The sequence below is a fragment of the Sorghum bicolor genome, chromosome 5, assembly GCF_000003195.3.
Source record: "Sorghum bicolor cultivar BTx623 chromosome 5, Sorghum_bicolor_NCBIv3, whole genome shotgun sequence".
In the NCBI taxonomy this organism is placed as follows: domain Eukaryota; kingdom Viridiplantae; phylum Streptophyta; class Magnoliopsida; order Poales; family Poaceae; genus Sorghum; species Sorghum bicolor.
The window spans coordinates 58,095,990-58,112,630 of NC_012874.2; the positions used below are offsets into that span (position 1 = coordinate 58,095,990).

At 44.0% G+C, this 16,641-nt stretch overlaps 1 protein-coding gene and 1 pseudogene across 1 annotated transcript; one reads left to right on the top strand and one right to left on the bottom strand.

Moving 5' to 3' along the window:
* On the top strand, positions 214-7,472 carry LOC8064802 (probable indole-3-acetic acid-amido synthetase GH3.13). The gene is made up of 4 exons (XM_002449554.2): positions 214-1,164; positions 1,253-1,354; positions 1,464-2,272; positions 6,512-7,472. Exons 1-4 carry the CDS (start codon positions 692-694, stop codon positions 7,159-7,161), a joined length of 2,034 nt encoding a protein of 677 aa, XP_002449599.2. The 5' UTR covers positions 214-691; the 3' UTR covers positions 7,162-7,472.
* LOC8083169 lies at positions 15,269-16,262 on the bottom strand (annotated as a pseudogene).

Genomic DNA, 16,641 nt, shown 5'->3' on the forward strand with positions numbered 1-16,641 from the left:
TATGCATGTGTTTCATTAAAAAAAATCAGTGTGAACATATGTATGCATGAATATCACTACCCTTAGGAGACCAGAAAAGGTGGTACCTTTCACATTCTGTCTATAGAAGTGATGCATCTTTTACTGAAATCGGGTGACTCATCTGATAAGAACTTTGGCCGTGTTTGCCAAGAAGAACACAGACAATTGCAGAAAACATAAAAGGGACACCAAAGTTGAGGAGGCAGCCATATGAAGCTTTGACCCATAATAGATGCATCTAATCACAAGCTCCAAGACATGGCCACATGTGTAGGCCATTGACACAAATGACTTGCACACTACCCTGTGCTCTCTTCCCCATAAATTTGTTGCACTTGCACTACAGAGGAGAAAAAAAAAAGATCAAAATAAATCACTAACAGCTAGCTTCTCTCCACTGTACTGTATCCCCTCCCACTCACTCTCTCAAACAATCACTCAGTCACAGCATACTTCTACACTCATTCTCCCTCTAAAATATCAGACAGCACCACTCTCTCTCTCTCTCTCTCTCTACACACACACACACACATAGACGTGTGATGAGATATATATAGGACATGGAGAGCAAGAGGATTTCACCTCTGCAACAAACAGTAGCTGCACAAGAACAAAGGCAGCAGTTTAGAAGCCTCTCCATGCCCTGGCGGCACAGAGAGTGCACGCATGCATGGATCTAACAATGTCAACCACGACGATGTCCACGTCCCCAGCAGTGCTCGACCATGACCATGGTCACCACCGCCTCCTCTCCTCAGTCTCACCCCCCACCACCACCACAGACTCGCCGGCAACGGCAATGCCACCGCGGGCGCCGTCGTCTCTGCCGCCTACTATCCCGGCCTGCGACCCGCACGACGGGCCAGCGAGCCTGCAGCTCATCGAGGACCTGACCACCCACGCCGGCGCCATCCAGCAGCGCGTCCTCAGAGAGATCCTCGCCATGAACGCCGGCACCGACTACCTCCGCGGCTTCCTTGGCGCCGGCGCCGAGGGACGCGACGCCGACGAGCTCGCCGCCACGTTCAAGGACCGCGTGCCGGTCGTGGAGTACGAGGACGTCAAGCCGTACATCGAGCGCATCGCCAACGGCGCCCCCTCGTCGCTCATCTCCTCCAAGACCATCACCGAGCTCCTCACAAGGTACATACTACTGTTTCCACACAAAACCTGCAGTTTTTAGTAAATCATCGTCGGAATTCCGGCCACTCACGGCGGTCCTCGTCGTCAGCTCCGGCACGTCCGGCGGGCAGCCGAAGCTGATGCCGTCCACAGAGGAGGAGCTCGACCGCAAGACCTTCCTCTACAACCTCCTCGTCCCCGTAATGAACAAGTACGTGTGTGTCAGTGCCCATCTCTCCATGTCTAGACGAAGCTAGCACACGTGTGGTGGTGACTTAACTGGATCGATCCTACGTGTGTTGATCGATGTCGGCATGCAGGTACGTGGAAGGTCTGGACAAAGGGCGGTGCATGTACCTGCTGTTCGTGAAGCCGGAGATCACGACGGCGTCGGGGCTGGTGGCGCGGCCGGTGCTGACGAGCTACTACAAGTCCCGGCACTTCCGGGAGCGGCCGGACAGTCCGTACACGCGGTACACGAGCCCGAACGAGGCGATCCTGTGCCCGGACAGCGCGCAGAGCATGTACGCGCAGCTGCTGTGCGGCCTGGCGCGCCGCGGCGAGGTGCTCCGCGTCGGCGCCGTCTTCGCCTCCGCGTTCCTGCGCGCCGTCAAGTTCCTCGAGGCGCACTGGCGCGCGCTCTGCGACGACATCCGCGCCGGCCGCGTCGACGCGTCCCGCGTCACCGACGCCGCCTGCCGGGACGCCGTCGCCAGGGTCGTGGCGCGGCCGGACCCGGCGCTGGCCGACGCCATCGCCGCCGAGTGCGAAGGGTCGTCGTCGTCGTCGTGGCGGGGCATCGTGCGCCGGCTCTGGCCGCGGACCAAGTACATCGACGTCATCGTGACGGGGTCCATGGCGCAGTACATCCCGCTGCTGGAGTTCTACGGCGGCGGCCTGCCGCTGGTGTCCACCATGTACGCCTCGTCGGAGTGCTACTTCGGCATCAACCTCCGGCCGCTGGACCCGCCGGAGGACGTGGCGTACACGCTGCTGCCCAACATGTGCTACTACGAGTTCATCAAGGTGGAGAAGGACGGCGAGGAGGCTCGGGAAGACGGGAAGGTGGTCGACCTTGTCGACGTCGAGGCCGGAGGCTACTACGAGCTCCTTGTCACCACGTTCACAGGTGAGCCACCGCCGTGCACAATTTTTTTTTCTCCATTAGACCATTAGCAATTTCTGGTTTTCTGCCAGAGTTTTTGCATGCTACAAAAACTCTGCGGTCCCATCTGTGATAGACAGAGTTTTATATTCAAACTCATTTAAAAAAAGACATAAATCGATGCACATCGATCCAATCCATAAATGTGTGTTTTTTTTGCAAGTTTGGGACTCAAATTCGAAAAGTTAATGCAAAAATGGAAACAAATAAGAGTGCATGTTTGCACATGAATACGAAATATTTAGGAATGTCTTGTAGTGCACATACGCTGAAATTTATAATTTTTGTGTGAATTTTTATAAAATGAGTTTGAATCCAAACTTTTGCAACAAACCACATATATTCATTTCAAAATTTTGCAAGTGATAGATGTATATTTTTTAAACTGAGTCTTCATGTTTTCACCTATATGAGTTTGCACTACATTTTTGTCACGGACTGGTGGGTGGGGGAAGGTGGGTTTAGGCACGCCGCACTTTTGTTTGGATGTTATCAAATAATCCTCAATCCACATGTGCCGCGGTGAATTGAGGTGAAATATAGTTCAGATTTTTACTTCAATCTGCTCGAACCCATGTGGATTGATGTGAATCTAGCTACATGCAAACAAGACCTAATAATTCAAAGAATATGGCAATATATCTTACCACAATGAAGCCAGACATGCCCCCAAAAACAAACTGCTTTGCCGAACGAATGAAGGCCGTGTCCCCATTTGAAGTGTGTAAAGAAACACTATAGTGTTTTACAGCAATCGCTTTCTTGAAATGACTTGGTGCTTGTTTATATAACGGAATTTGGGGGCTACTACGTGCACTCTTTTGGCTGAAAATGAAATTGATATGCATGTTGAATTACTTTTTGGATGTCATGGTGGCCGCCTGTTATCCGTATGTCAAAGATAAGTAGTGTTGTAGGCGTGTGGGTTGAAAAGATGAGTGCCTTTTGTTTCGCTTTCTATCAGTTGTTTATCTGGCTTCTCCTGTCTACTCGCTGTGTTCCTCTACTGGTGGACAGAAGTGAGTCTTGCTTTATGCAGCCACAGTGTAGTACTGACTGCATGCAGTATTTTATATAGTAGTACGTCTCTGTTATGTTTCTTTATTTACTCTCGTATTTTCATAATTAATGATAATGCATAAGGCACAAGGCAATGCTTTCGTTTCAATTTAAGCGGTGTGTATGCACTTACCACAAAATATCCATTTTTTTTTTGTAGAAGCAAGGAAATAAATAAATCATATATATTTTAAATTTACCAAATGCGTTTCTTGTGCATTAGAAAATATAATTACGACTTTGGCAAAAAAAGAGAGAAAAGATAATTATGTATGGGTGCTTATTGTTTGCGATCTCCCAGTTGGCCAATGGGGTGTCAATTCTTGACGCCCAGTCTCCCACTAGCTTTATTTTATTGACAAGTACAATCACGTTCACCAAATTATATCAGTGACAGTACACTAATTAATCCTAAAGGTAAATAACTTTGCCTCCTAGTTTTCGTGTTTGCATTGGCAGTACACTCATCACTTTCACCAGACAATGAGATATTGATAGACTCATATTGTTTGGCAGTTGATAATTAAGAAAGGTCAGGGCAGACCTGTCCACTTCATGTAAATTAAAGGTTCCGTTTCCTCCAAATCAGTAAATAATATTTTATTTATTCCTCCAAGTACCAATGATATTTCTTAACTATTTCCTCTTATGGAAAATCTTAAAAAATACACTTTTGCTGCTTTTTTTAAAAGAAATCAACTGTGCATCTAGAGACGTTGATGTAAATGCTAGTCTCTTCTGAACATGATGGAGTAAAGAACAAGAATACAAATTCACCTAGTAGTAGTAGTAGTAGTAATACGATACTAAAACCAAAAGGCTAATAATGTATATGCCACAAGAACTATAGAAGCAGATGTGATAGGTAAAAGAATGATATCCAGCCAATGCGACCTCCATCCTCAACCCCCACAACTTCAATTCTCAGTCTTGCATTTCCATGAATAATATGAACTTTGCTCATCATTATTTGATGTTTGATACCTTAGACTATGCTCCTCAAGAAAAAATAATTAGAGAAAGTTTAATAATACAGCCTACTTACTGGCTGCAAGGTTCCTTATAGCCTTCTCTCAGCCCACCTATACAATAGTTAGTTATTCACTATTAATACATGGTCTACTTATCTCTCTCACAGAGTTTCTTGGTTCTTGTGCCTTAAGCTGGTTGTAGCTTACAGTCTGCTTCTCCTCTCTCTCCTCCCTTCTCTCCTCCACCTCAGCATTTAGCCTGCTTACAGCCTATTATAATACTTGCTCTTAGAGCAAGTATTATAATACAGCCAGCTGCTAGCTGTAAGACTTCTTTACAGCCTTCTTGCAGCCCACTCATATAATAGTTAGCTCATCACTATTAATACATGGCCCACTTGTCTGTCTCACAGACTTTCTTGGTTTTTGTGCTGAGCCGGCTGTAAGCTTACAACTCGATTTTACTCTCTCTTCTCTTCTTTCTCCTCCACCTCAGCATTTAGCTGGCTTACAGCCTACTATAATACTTGCTCTTAGTGCAACGAATCAACCAATCAACGTATATAGTCACTGCATGTGGAAATGCTCCACGGAAGTGTGCTAGTGCTAGTGGGGGCACATAGTCAAAGTACCATTATTGCATTGTAGCATGCATGGCTAGAGATGTGCCCCCAAACATTGGAGTTATCTTAAAATTTTCTTTTAACAAACACCTTGCGTTTCTAATATAAAAAGAAACATTATCGTCCATTATTCAGGCGTGGAGCCAGGATTTCAAGATTAGAGGAGCCGTTCAAACCCACAACAATCATGCGTAACAAACATATACTTCCACATATCCATAAAGAAAGTTATTTAGAACAATGACACAGTCTCTAATCCTAACTTTGACTCTTCTTTTTATAAAAATATTTATTAAAAAGTGGTATATGTATATTTTTATAAAAGTATTTTTAAGACAAATTTATTCATATAGTTTTTACATTTCCAAACTTAACAACTTAAAAATTATTCATGATTTTATATTTCCAATGTTTAACCCAAACCATATATTCAAAACGACTTTCTTTATAGGTGTGGAGAGAGTACACGACAAGCCGACAAAAATATACATAAACAAAGCTGAAAACTAACAAAAAGGAAAACTGAATATTATAGAAAAAAAGGGAACAAATTTAATTAGCCCTAGGTCTCAAACCTTTACCTGACCAATCTAATTTTTAGGCTAAAAAAATTACGACAACATTTGGTCCAAATTCAACTATCAATATTTTTAGAAAAAATAGTTTTGAAATATGAAAATTAAACATAGTTTATCTAGTTTTTTTTAATCTACTATGTGGGATGTATAAAAAACCATCTACAAATATCAGGTAAAGATATTGGTTTTAGATACCGTTGCATGTCTGAAAATTGGGTATTCTTAAGTAGAGGGAGAATTGTGAAGTGTTACTTAATATAACAAGGCATTTGTTTTTGAGTTATTTTGGCTAGTTTCCTTCAAATAATACTTCTTTGGGTCATACAAAATGTTTGGCAACATTTGGTCCAAATACAACTATGAATAATTTCAGAAAAAAATAGTTTTGAAAGTATGAAAATTAAATATAGTTTATCTTGTTTTTAAAATATCATATGTGGGATTTATAATACATTCATCTATAAATATCAGTTAAGATAATGATTTTACAAACCGTTGCATGTCCGAAAATTGGGTATTCTTAAGTGGAGGGAGAATTATGAAGTTTTACTTAATAAGACATTTGTGTGCCTTCTAAAGCATTAACTAAGAAAAGGCTGATTGTTTCTATATTTTTTAACAACGACTTTGACTCTTCTTCTCCCTTCTAATTAAGGCCTTGTTTAGTTCCAAAATTTTTTGCAAAATAGGAATAGTGCCACTTTCGTTTGTATTTGACAAATATTATCTAATTATATACTAATTAGACTCAAAAGATTCGTCTCGTCAATTTCGACCAAACTGTGCAATTAGTTTTTATTTTCGTCTATATTTAATACTTCATGTATGCGTCTAAAGATTTGATGTGACGGTGAATCTAGAAATTTTTGCAAAATTTTCTGGGAAGTAAACAAGGCCTAAATTGGAACTTATTTTGCTCCAAAACCACTTGAAGTTATTGACGGGTGTCTATGTACGATGGCGTGCATGCAGGTCTGTACCGGTACCGCGTGGGCGACATCCTGCAGGTGTCCGGCTTCCACAACGCGGCGCCGCAGTTCCGGTTCGTGCACCGCCGCAACGTGGTGCTGAGCGTGGACACCGACAAGACCTCCGAGGACGACCTCCTCCGCGCCGTCACCGCCGCCAAGCGCCTCCTGGCGCCTCTCGGCGGCGCCACCATCCTCTCCGAGTACACCGCCTACGCCGACACGGCCTCCATCCCGGGCCACTACGTCCTCTTCTGGGAGCTCACGCCCACGCCGCCCATGCCCGGCGACGGCGACACCGCGGCCCGCGTCATGGCGGCGTGCTGCGCCGAGGTGGAGGCCGGCCTTGACGCCGTGTACCAGCGGTGCCGGAGCCGCGACCGGTCCGTTGGCCCGCTGGAGATCCGCGTGGTGTCCACCGGCGCCTTCGACGCGCTCATGGACCTCTGCGTCTCCCACGGGTCGTCGGTGAACCAGTACAAGACGCCGCGCTGCATCAAGCACCCCGACGCCATCGCCGTCCTGGAGGCGCGCGTCGTCGGCAGGTTCTTCAGCGACACCGTGCCGCACTGGGAGCCCTTCAACGTCGTCGACACTGCCGCCGCCGGCGCCGCCGCCACCACCACCCCCAGCCTGAACGAAGGCGCGACGTAAGCATGAAGCGCACGAGGGGGCGGTATGCACAAATTAATTAAACAAGGGGTTTAATTCGGTTATATAATATAATCATAATTGCGTAGATATATAATTGTTCATGTGCATGTCTAGTGTGATGTTCAGTTCACAGGTGATCACATGAGGGGGTACACGATGTGCGTACGTGTTTGTTACTGTAGTGTATGTTGTTCCATTGCATTTGAGATTGATCATTTGTTTATGTATCAACTGGTCATTGACTCATTGGCATTAATTTTCATCGATTGTTAGCAAATCTTCAGCACAAATCTGCTGGCCCCTCTTTTTAATTAATACTTGCGTATGCTCTTCCTGTTTCAAAACTAATGCAAGTTTAGCGAGGAGTCATAGTATCAAAAGGAAAAAGCTATGGCACATAGTATATAGTGTTTTAATTAGCTTTTGCATCAACAGGTGCTGTTTGCTTCAAACAAGGTTTACACGGCTAGCTGGAAGAAGATACATTCACGGACGCTAAACGGAAATGAACGCTAGACTACTAGCCTGGCCCGTATAACAGCGTAAGTTGGGCCGTCTTATTTGTGCCTGGCCTACAGTCTGCCAGCCCAAGAACCTTGGGGCCCTCGGGGTAAGACCTGGCCTACAGTCTGCGGGCCCAATAAGATTCTTGGGCCGACTTCAAGCTAGACAAGATCACACTGCAAACACGATGGCTTTGGCTTCACCGCTTCAGTAGATTGACCGATGTCAACCACATATGGGGAGAGCTACCGATCAAAAGCAAAGCATCTTTAGGGATCTAGGGGCTCTTCCATACCTCCACCTTCATCTAATACGTGGACGGAAAAACTTTTAGACCGATATGTGGATTCAGGACCAATCCATCTAGGAATCCACCCAACCATGTTTGTTGTTGTGCCTCGCTGCTTCTCCTGCTGAGACAGGCGGAGGCCCTCTCAAATGGAAAAATGCAGTTGGATCCGACAAAATAACCGGCGGACATTCAATATCAGGTGGCAAATACTATGGTTGCATCCGGCAAAATAACAACACATACTTTTAGTACTTGGTGAACATATTAAGCATGTGCTTTCCTCAACATTCAAACATCATATCGAGATATGCGCCTTCCCAATCAGTAGTGCGAAGCATTGGGGAGAGTGGTGTAAAACATTAGGGAGAGCAAACATCATGAATTTCAGAGTAGTATTCAACGATGAAGATAGAACATGTTAAGCATGTACATGCTGCAATAAAGGCGGCACAAACTTGGTGAGATGCTGAGATCGGCATAAGGGCGCTACACCTTTGGATCATCTTCGCTGCTTGGTTGCAATGCAAGCTGATTTGAGCGATCTAGGCTCTGCTGCCATTCGACGCAAGTACACTTGACAACTCAGTAGCTGACCGCTAGCGTAGACAAGGTTTGGAGGTGGGCGAGTGAGCTCTGCTTTGTATGAGACCACTAGAGACTATCGATCTTGTCCTTGTGTCCTGCTTGTTCGCAAGTATAGATGGCCATGGCATGACACGACACGATAACAAGCTAGCACGGCCCGGTGGAGGTTGGGTCATCATGGGCCGTCGTGCCTCATGGGCCGCGTTGCTGCGTGCTTCGTGCCTCGCCTTTGGTCCAGACACAGTTCTATGGGCCCTCTTTCGTGCCGTGCTGGTCTGACACGACAAATTTGGCGGGCTATGCTAGCCCAAGGCCCACCATAAGCCAACACACGGAGAGAGGGAGGAAGAGCCAAGGTAGAAATCTTTCGGTCCGAACATTCAGACCGAAACCGCGTGTGCTGATTCCCGCGTCTGATTTTCACGTTAGCCTTTACCTGAACTATGCTTTTTTCCATGCGATAAATGTAGGGATGAGAGCTGCTGCTGCCGACTTGCAGGATTTCTGAGGGTATGAACGTACTGAATGTTTTCATTTTATTTTGTTTTTCTTTTATTTTATTTTATTTTATTTTATTTTCTTTTTCTTTTCTCATTTCCTTTCTCCGACTACATAGCGGTGTAGGTAAGTATGTATGTTTTATTTTTATTTTCATTACTTTATAATTTATTTTTCTTATCTTTTCTTTCCATATTATTTTCTTTTTTGTTTTTCTTTTCGTCATTTTATCTTTTTTCCTTAACTCTTGGTTGTTAGTTTTTTTTCTTATATTTTATTTTTAGTTCTGTTTTCCCTTTTTTACTTTTTATGTTTGTGTGATGTACCCGTGATGTTTTATTTTTATCTTATCTTTTATTTTTTATTTTGATATACTTTTTATTATTTTATTTATTTCTTTTCTAGTTATGTTTTATTTAATTCATATTTTTATTTTTTAATCTTTATTTAGTTTTTTTTTCTTTTTCTTTTTTCTTGTTGTGCATCATTCGTTTTTTATTTTCTTTTTATTTTATTTTTTATTATTTTTTATGATGTTTCTATGCTGGTTTTTTTTCATGTAGTATATAAGTAATGTTTTATGTTTACTTGTTATACATATGATGTTCTGTGATGTTTTTTTGTTCTCATGGTATATATGTGATGTTCTAAGGTGTTTTTTAATGTTCGCGTAATATATGTGTGATGTTTTATGATTTTTTTAATCTATAATATATTTATTAATGTTTGATGGTGCATTTAGTGATGTTCACTTAATATGCATGTGATGTTCTACGTCGTATTTAGTGGTGTTAACATAATATATATATATATATATATATAACTATTAGTGTAAAGCTAGCTACAGAATATTATATTATATTTTGTAGCCGGACCAAAACTCGCAAGACACGGTCACCAGTGCACGATGGTCAGGCGCCTGGTTTTGGCTTAGTGGTCCCCTTCGGACGCATGCATTGATTCAATTCCGCTAATCAAAATACTTTCCCTGCGGATTGGCTGGCTCGTTAATGACGCCGCTTCCTAAATCATTTCTGGTCCCCGACGACTCTCCCTTCTAGTACCTCTCTCTCCGGTTGTTTCGTTCCGCATCTGGATCTCACAAAAGTGCACCGACGGCAAGTATTCCCTGTCCACCCTTCTCGTTGCTCATGCGAGGGCGCGACGGCCTGCCTCCCAGGCGACGAGAACCCATGACGCGACCCCACTCCCCGCGACGCAACCAGTGGCGGTGCTGGCTCCACCACGACGACGCGGCCTTGCTCCACTGTGCACTGCGCTGCGACGACCGGCAGCGGCCGCGCTCCCTTGTGAAGGCGACGCTGGGCTTGGACGGTGCGGCGCCCTCCCCATTGGCAGCCTAGCTGTGCGCATCCTCGTCGAGTCGGAAGCGCGACCTGCCTGTGCGCGTCCTTCTCGTCGACTCGGAACCACGCCACAATGTGCATGCATTATGGCTCACCGGCCGGACGAACCTGAGGCGAATAATCGTCTCAGGTCATCATCCGTGCAGCTCGACGGAGGAGCTTCTTCTCTCAACAAAATCTGCTGAATAATGGATGTATTAGATCCATGTACTCGTGTGTTTGTTTAGTTTAATTAGATGCACAAATGCATTCTTTTTTCCACAAATGTATCTAATACTGTTATTTAGAATTCGATCGAATTATGTATTTGTTTGCATTGTTAGCTTTATGTTATTTATTTCAATTAAGTTGGATAATCAGAATACCAAATTTTTGTAAATATTTCTTAGTGCGGATTCTCGCAAATATTTCTTAGTGTGAATTCTCACAAATATTTCTAATTTGCAGATTCTCGTAAATACTATTAGTGCAAATTCTCGTAAGTATTTAATGCAGATTGTTGTAAATATTTGTTAATGTAAAAGCTCGTAAATATCTTTTAGTGCAGATTCTCGTAAACATTTCTTAGTGTCGATTCTCGTAAATACTCCTTCATGTAGATTCTCGTAAATATTACTTAACGCAAATTCTTATAAATATTTTATTATTCTTGTAAATATTATTAGGGCAGATTCTCATAAATACTTATTAATGAAGATTATCCTAAATATTAACCAGATCCATTTAAATATCTGTTGTAAATATTTACGAGATCCATTTAAAAATATTCTCGTAATGCTAGAGGAAAATTCATAACATAGAATTCTCGTATATATTCTTAGTGCAAATACCAATTGTGGTAACTATAATCCAAATTACATAACATCTTGAGCGACTCCAAATTAGTTTCACGTAAATTGGGCTCATCATGCTCTATTCTCGTAACTACCTATAAATATTTAATATCATAGAGATTTGTATTTTCTTTAGCATTCTCGTAACACATGCAAGTTTATACTAGTAAACCAGCTTCATGAATATATTTTTCGTAACCCCATCTGTACACAGGCTTGCATGCATGGCAGTATGGCACCGTACGTGAAGGCCGCATGTATATTCTCGTAACCCATCTATACACGCTTTGCATGCATCAGCTGGCTTGCTTCACGTAATTAGCTCCGGCCCGCACGCTCAGTCCAAACAGGAAAGCAGCAATAACGTTTTTGGCGCTACTCACGTAGGGTGTGCATGCTCGGTCTCTCCCCGTAGTAATAGTAATTAACTACGAGATTCGGCCGGCTCGCTAGCAGCAGCTTCGGTAATTTAGGGTCGGTCGAGCGCGCGCCTGGTGGATGGTGGATGGCTCGGTCGGTTTGGCCGGCCTGGCTACAAAATAAGATATTTTGTAGCTACCTATATATATATAGGGTAATTCCTTTCTACACGTACGAGTATCTACACTGATCTATCGTCGTGCGAAGGAAACAGACGTCGGGGATGTGAGGTAACGTAGGAAACCGAGATCGTGGAGGGTGGAGTCCGGCCCGTATACTATCTAACAGGGTATTTTGTTTTAAGGCGAGTATATACGTGTATATTTTTTAGGCAAATATATACATGCATGCTGACAACTATAATAAAAAACGGATTTGGTTTAAATTGTTTGCTTTTGACATTGGGCTGGGGTACCTGACTTTTTGAAATATGTGCATTTAAATAGTAGTATATGTATATACCAATTTTTTAGAAGTATGGTTGCATACTTTAATAAGGACATTAGGTATTTTATTAATATTAATTTATATTGTTTTAGGTGAATTAGTATGGACACATACTTTAATAAGAAAATTAGGTATATTTATATACTTATAGAATTTGAGAGTATATCCATATACTTATATGATCATTTTAATGTTTATTTTTAGAGTATGTACTTCCGTCCATATTTTTTTAGTAGTGTAGTATATACTCAATCATTTTAATTAGAAGGTATGTACATGTGAGTACAATTTTGAAACGAGCTAGACATGGCAGCTGCCGGCCAGTCGCCCAGTCGTAATTCACGGGATTTGTTAACAACGTATCGCCACAATTTTTAATTACTATATTTTTAATTACTATATATACGAGTACGTCCGCATACGTCAGATCCAATTGGATTATATCCAAACCCGTGGAGACATCACCGGCCCATTTCCTAGGTCCGGCCGCAACCACCCTCGCGTGCGTGCGTGCGTACGTGTAAAAATAACTGATTATATATATATATATATATATATATATATAAATAAAGTATTTAGGGATGTCCACTCGGTACACATATGGTGTTCTATAATGTATTCAGTGATGTTCATGTAATATATATGCAATGTTCTACAATGTATTTAGTGATATTTTGTGGTGTATTTAGTTATGTTCTTTTAATATACATGTGATCTTCCAAGTATATTTAGGATGTTTCCCTGCGATGCTCTTTAAAATTTTTCGGTTACATGTTCTTTTTTTTCCTTATGCTTTGCTTCAGATTTTACTATTGTTTATTTATATTTGTATTTATTTTTGTATATTATAATACCATTTGTATTGTGAAGGCGGAATATTGTTTTTTTGAATCTAGAACATCACCTTTGTCCAATAATAAAAGAAATTGTTCTATCATAAAACAATATTCTATGATGTTCATACAATATACATATTGTGTTCTATCATGTGTTTAGTGATGTTCTATGATGTATTTAATGATGTTTTATAATATATTTAAGGATGTTCTATGGTATATTTTAGTGATATCTGCTTAGTATACATGTGATGCTCTATGATACATTAGTGATCTTCACGTAATATATGCAATGTTCTATAATGTTTTTATGATGTTGTATGATGTATTTAGTGATAATTATTTACTATACATGTGATATTCTATAGTCTATTTTATGATGTTTGAAAAGTATCCATGTTATATTTGTTTTAATTTTTCTTTATTATGTTTTCCCTTATGCTTTGCTCTAAATTTTATTATTATTTATTTATGTTATTTGTCTATATATATTTTTATGTCATATTATCATGAACCTAAACTATAATATTATTCTTCTAAACTAATAACATTTTTCCGTTGAAGATGGAACATTATTCTATGAACCTAGAACATCATCTCTGCTTAACAATATTCTACCTTCATAAGATAAATGTTTATTAATAAAATATTATTTAAATATATCCATGTGGGATCTTATTTTGAAAAATTTATTGTAATAAAACCATTGGTGTAATCAGAATTTAATTTGAATAATTAGTTTAAGAGTTATGACTTTTTGAAATCTACTAAAAAAGCAGTTGCATGTGTCAGCTCACATCTGACGTGGGATGAGTCAGCTCACATCTGACGTGGGATGAGGTGGGCATGGATCAGCCTAGAAGCATCCACCCGAACCTATCGCTACTACTCTTGGCTTGTGCGCGCTGAGTGGGAAAATCTGTCAGACCAATGTTTCGGTCCGATCGGCACATGCCAGGAGCCCCCAAGCCGAAGGCGCGAGGGCGTGTAGCTGAGAGAGTGCCGCGCCCCCGCCACCTTCACCGATAGAGAGTCAAGGAGCCAAAGAAAGAGGCATTAGGCATGGAGGGAGGTGAGTGTTGTGTGGTCGCGCGTGAGGCTGGGGCCACGCGTCCGCCGTGTGGTGCGCCAGTGCGCTGCTCTGTGAACTCGCGAAGCCGAGCAGAGGGAAGGTGGCAAGCAGAGGAAGGGAGGAGATGAGGAAGGAACCCGTCAGGGAGAAGACGAGGGTGCATCCGCGCAAGGCCGCGAGCTACGAGTCCTGCGACTGCGGTGCGGGAGAGACTGCCTGATGCAGCGGTGGGGAGGGAAAGAACAATGAAGTTAGGGTTTCGGAGGGGATAGGGCTCTTAACAGGCCAACCTGCCACTGTGCCTGTGAGCGGGCCGTGCGTGTGCCGGGCTGCGTGCCTAGGGTGCGGCCTAGGCACGGCCTGCTCCCCCGGGCCGTGCTAGCCCGGGCATGCAGAGCACCGGGCCGGGCCGTGTTTGAGTTAGGCCAAAATACCGGGCATCGGACCAGGCTAACGGACTCGGACCTCATGACCAACTATATTCGCAAGGCAAATCTAGTGGAACATCCTTGACGCCGTCGTCAATTAAGACATTGCTAATGAGCACAGGATGTGGTTTCATTATCGACAGGTGTGAATATGTGCGAAAGCTATGGAGCATGGTAAACCAACGAGGCGCCAACACCATCTCTGTCCTAGTTGCATGGGAGATTTGGAACGAACAGGACGCCCCAATATGCTTCCATGGCGCGACAAGAACGGTTGGCACAAATCAGGCGCCACAAAAACTCGGTTTGTTTGTTCTTGTTCGCTTGATGCCAGGGATAAACCATTCATTTTTCCAGGGACGCCTAAACACGTTGTTGTGAACCTTTTCCCCTATCTTAACAAGAGCATTTCTGAAAGTCTTTTTAAAAATTATTCTTTAAATCATCATATAAAGAGTCATTTGAGTAAAAACCGTTTTCTATATTTTATAGCCTTTAATAGCTTTTCTATATCTTGTATGTACTTTAGAGAGCTATCCTCGCTTAATATCTTTAGCTAGCAAGAAATCTAGAGTAGAGAATGTGAAAAATCTCTATTCCAATAAATTAGAAAGGATATGAAGGATTTCTTGGAGTTTCTCCAACTACAAAAGGTATGCAAGTCTTTTGTATATATTCAAGAAAAACAAACTTTATTTGAAATAAACCTTTCTCACCTAAAACTTTATTTTCTTGCAGGTTTAATTTGCATGCACATATCCCCACTAACAAAGTTCTAATATATAGCCACATAGCCTCATAGCCCCATGTGGTGTTCACCAAGCCTCAAAGTGGCGTTGCTAGACTACGCAACGCAATGACCTCGGCGGTGAACCCCGGCCTGAGACCTACCAGGACCCCTCCCTCCCCACCGTCTTGCCGGCGGCGGCGCACCACCTCATCGAGGACGAAGATCACGGTCGGTCCTATCATGTTCCCGTACTCGCTGAGCACCCGGCGGCTGCCTGCCAGCTTCCGGGGCTCCAGCCGGAGAGCTTTTCTCGTAGCTGTTCATGATCGTGGAGCTGCCCGGGTGCACCACCCAGAAGAGGCTGTTCCACCCACCAGCACCGGCACCGGCACCGCTCGGGAGGCCGAGCGGATCCAACGCCGTTGCCAGACACCGCTCGATGTTGTCGCCGACAAGCACCGGCACCTCGAGCGGCGCGAGGTTGTATCCCACGCCAGCCGCGCTGAAGTCGCCGGTGACGAAACGCTCCGTCCCCGGAATCGTGGTCTGGGCGGCGGACACCATCTCGAAGACGGGGTCCCAGCAGGGTCCGGCGCCCACCACGACGGCGCCCGCGCCGTCGCCGAAGAGCGCGTGCGCCACGATCCCCTCGGGTCGTCGAGCCTCGTCGTCGTCGGGCGCGTGGAAGGCCATGACGCTGAGCACGTCGGCGCAGACGACGAGGACGCGCCCGCCGGCGCCGCGGTTGTTCTCGGCGGCGTCCTTGGCGACGCGGAGCGCGTCAGCGCCGCCCGCGCACGCCTGGAAGTAGATCATGGTGCGCCGCACAGTGGGGCTCAGCCCCAGCAGGGACGCGACGCGGACGTCGACGCCTGGCATCTGTGCGCCGGAGCTGGTGCTGACGACGAGGTGGGTGATGTCACTGGCCGGGCGGCCCCACTCGGCGATGGCCTTCGCCGCCGCTGCCACGGCCAGCTCGGGCAGAGCAGCAGCGACGGCTTGTAGCCTGGCGTCGATGGATGGCATGGCAGGGTCCAGGAGCTCAAGGAGTTCCTCGCTGACTTGGAAGTAGCGCTTCCTGACTTCCATTTGTGCACCTGAAACATTATTTTTTGTACAATACATGCAGTTTAGTGCTAAAAAAACTTGCTGTGATCGCTGATCGGAGCCATCTCCATGGCCAGGAGGCAGGATCCAGGCTCTTAAACTGATGAGAGTGCACATGTGCATATACTCCCTAGTGAGGAATTGAAGCTTAACAAAATGAGTTAATATTTAATTTAGGACAATCTAAAACTACAAACATTTTGAAACAGGGCAAGTGCAGTCGTGCAAACCATCCTGTTGGTACTCAAAGTCGCGCAAACAAAAAAAACTCAAATTTTTTATGCTGCAATTAAGCAAACATTGAAAAAACACGTCTGTCTAGGCCACAATTGTAAACGGGCTCATAGCCGGTTTTGGCAGA

Bases quoted from the DNA above. Each gene is read 5' to 3' on its own strand.
- LOC8064802 (XM_002449554.2), top strand. From the start codon at position 692: ATGGATCTAACAATGTCAACCACGACGATGTCCACGTCCCCAGCAGTG. The intron at 1,165-1,252 runs GTACATACTACT...CCTCGTCGTCAG, and splicing joins ATCACCGAGCTCCTCACAAG to CTCCGGCACGTCCGGCGGGC. The intron at 1,355-1,463 runs GTACGTGTGTGT...GTCGGCATGCAG, and splicing joins CTCGTCCCCGTAATGAACAA to GTACGTGGAAGGTCTGGACA.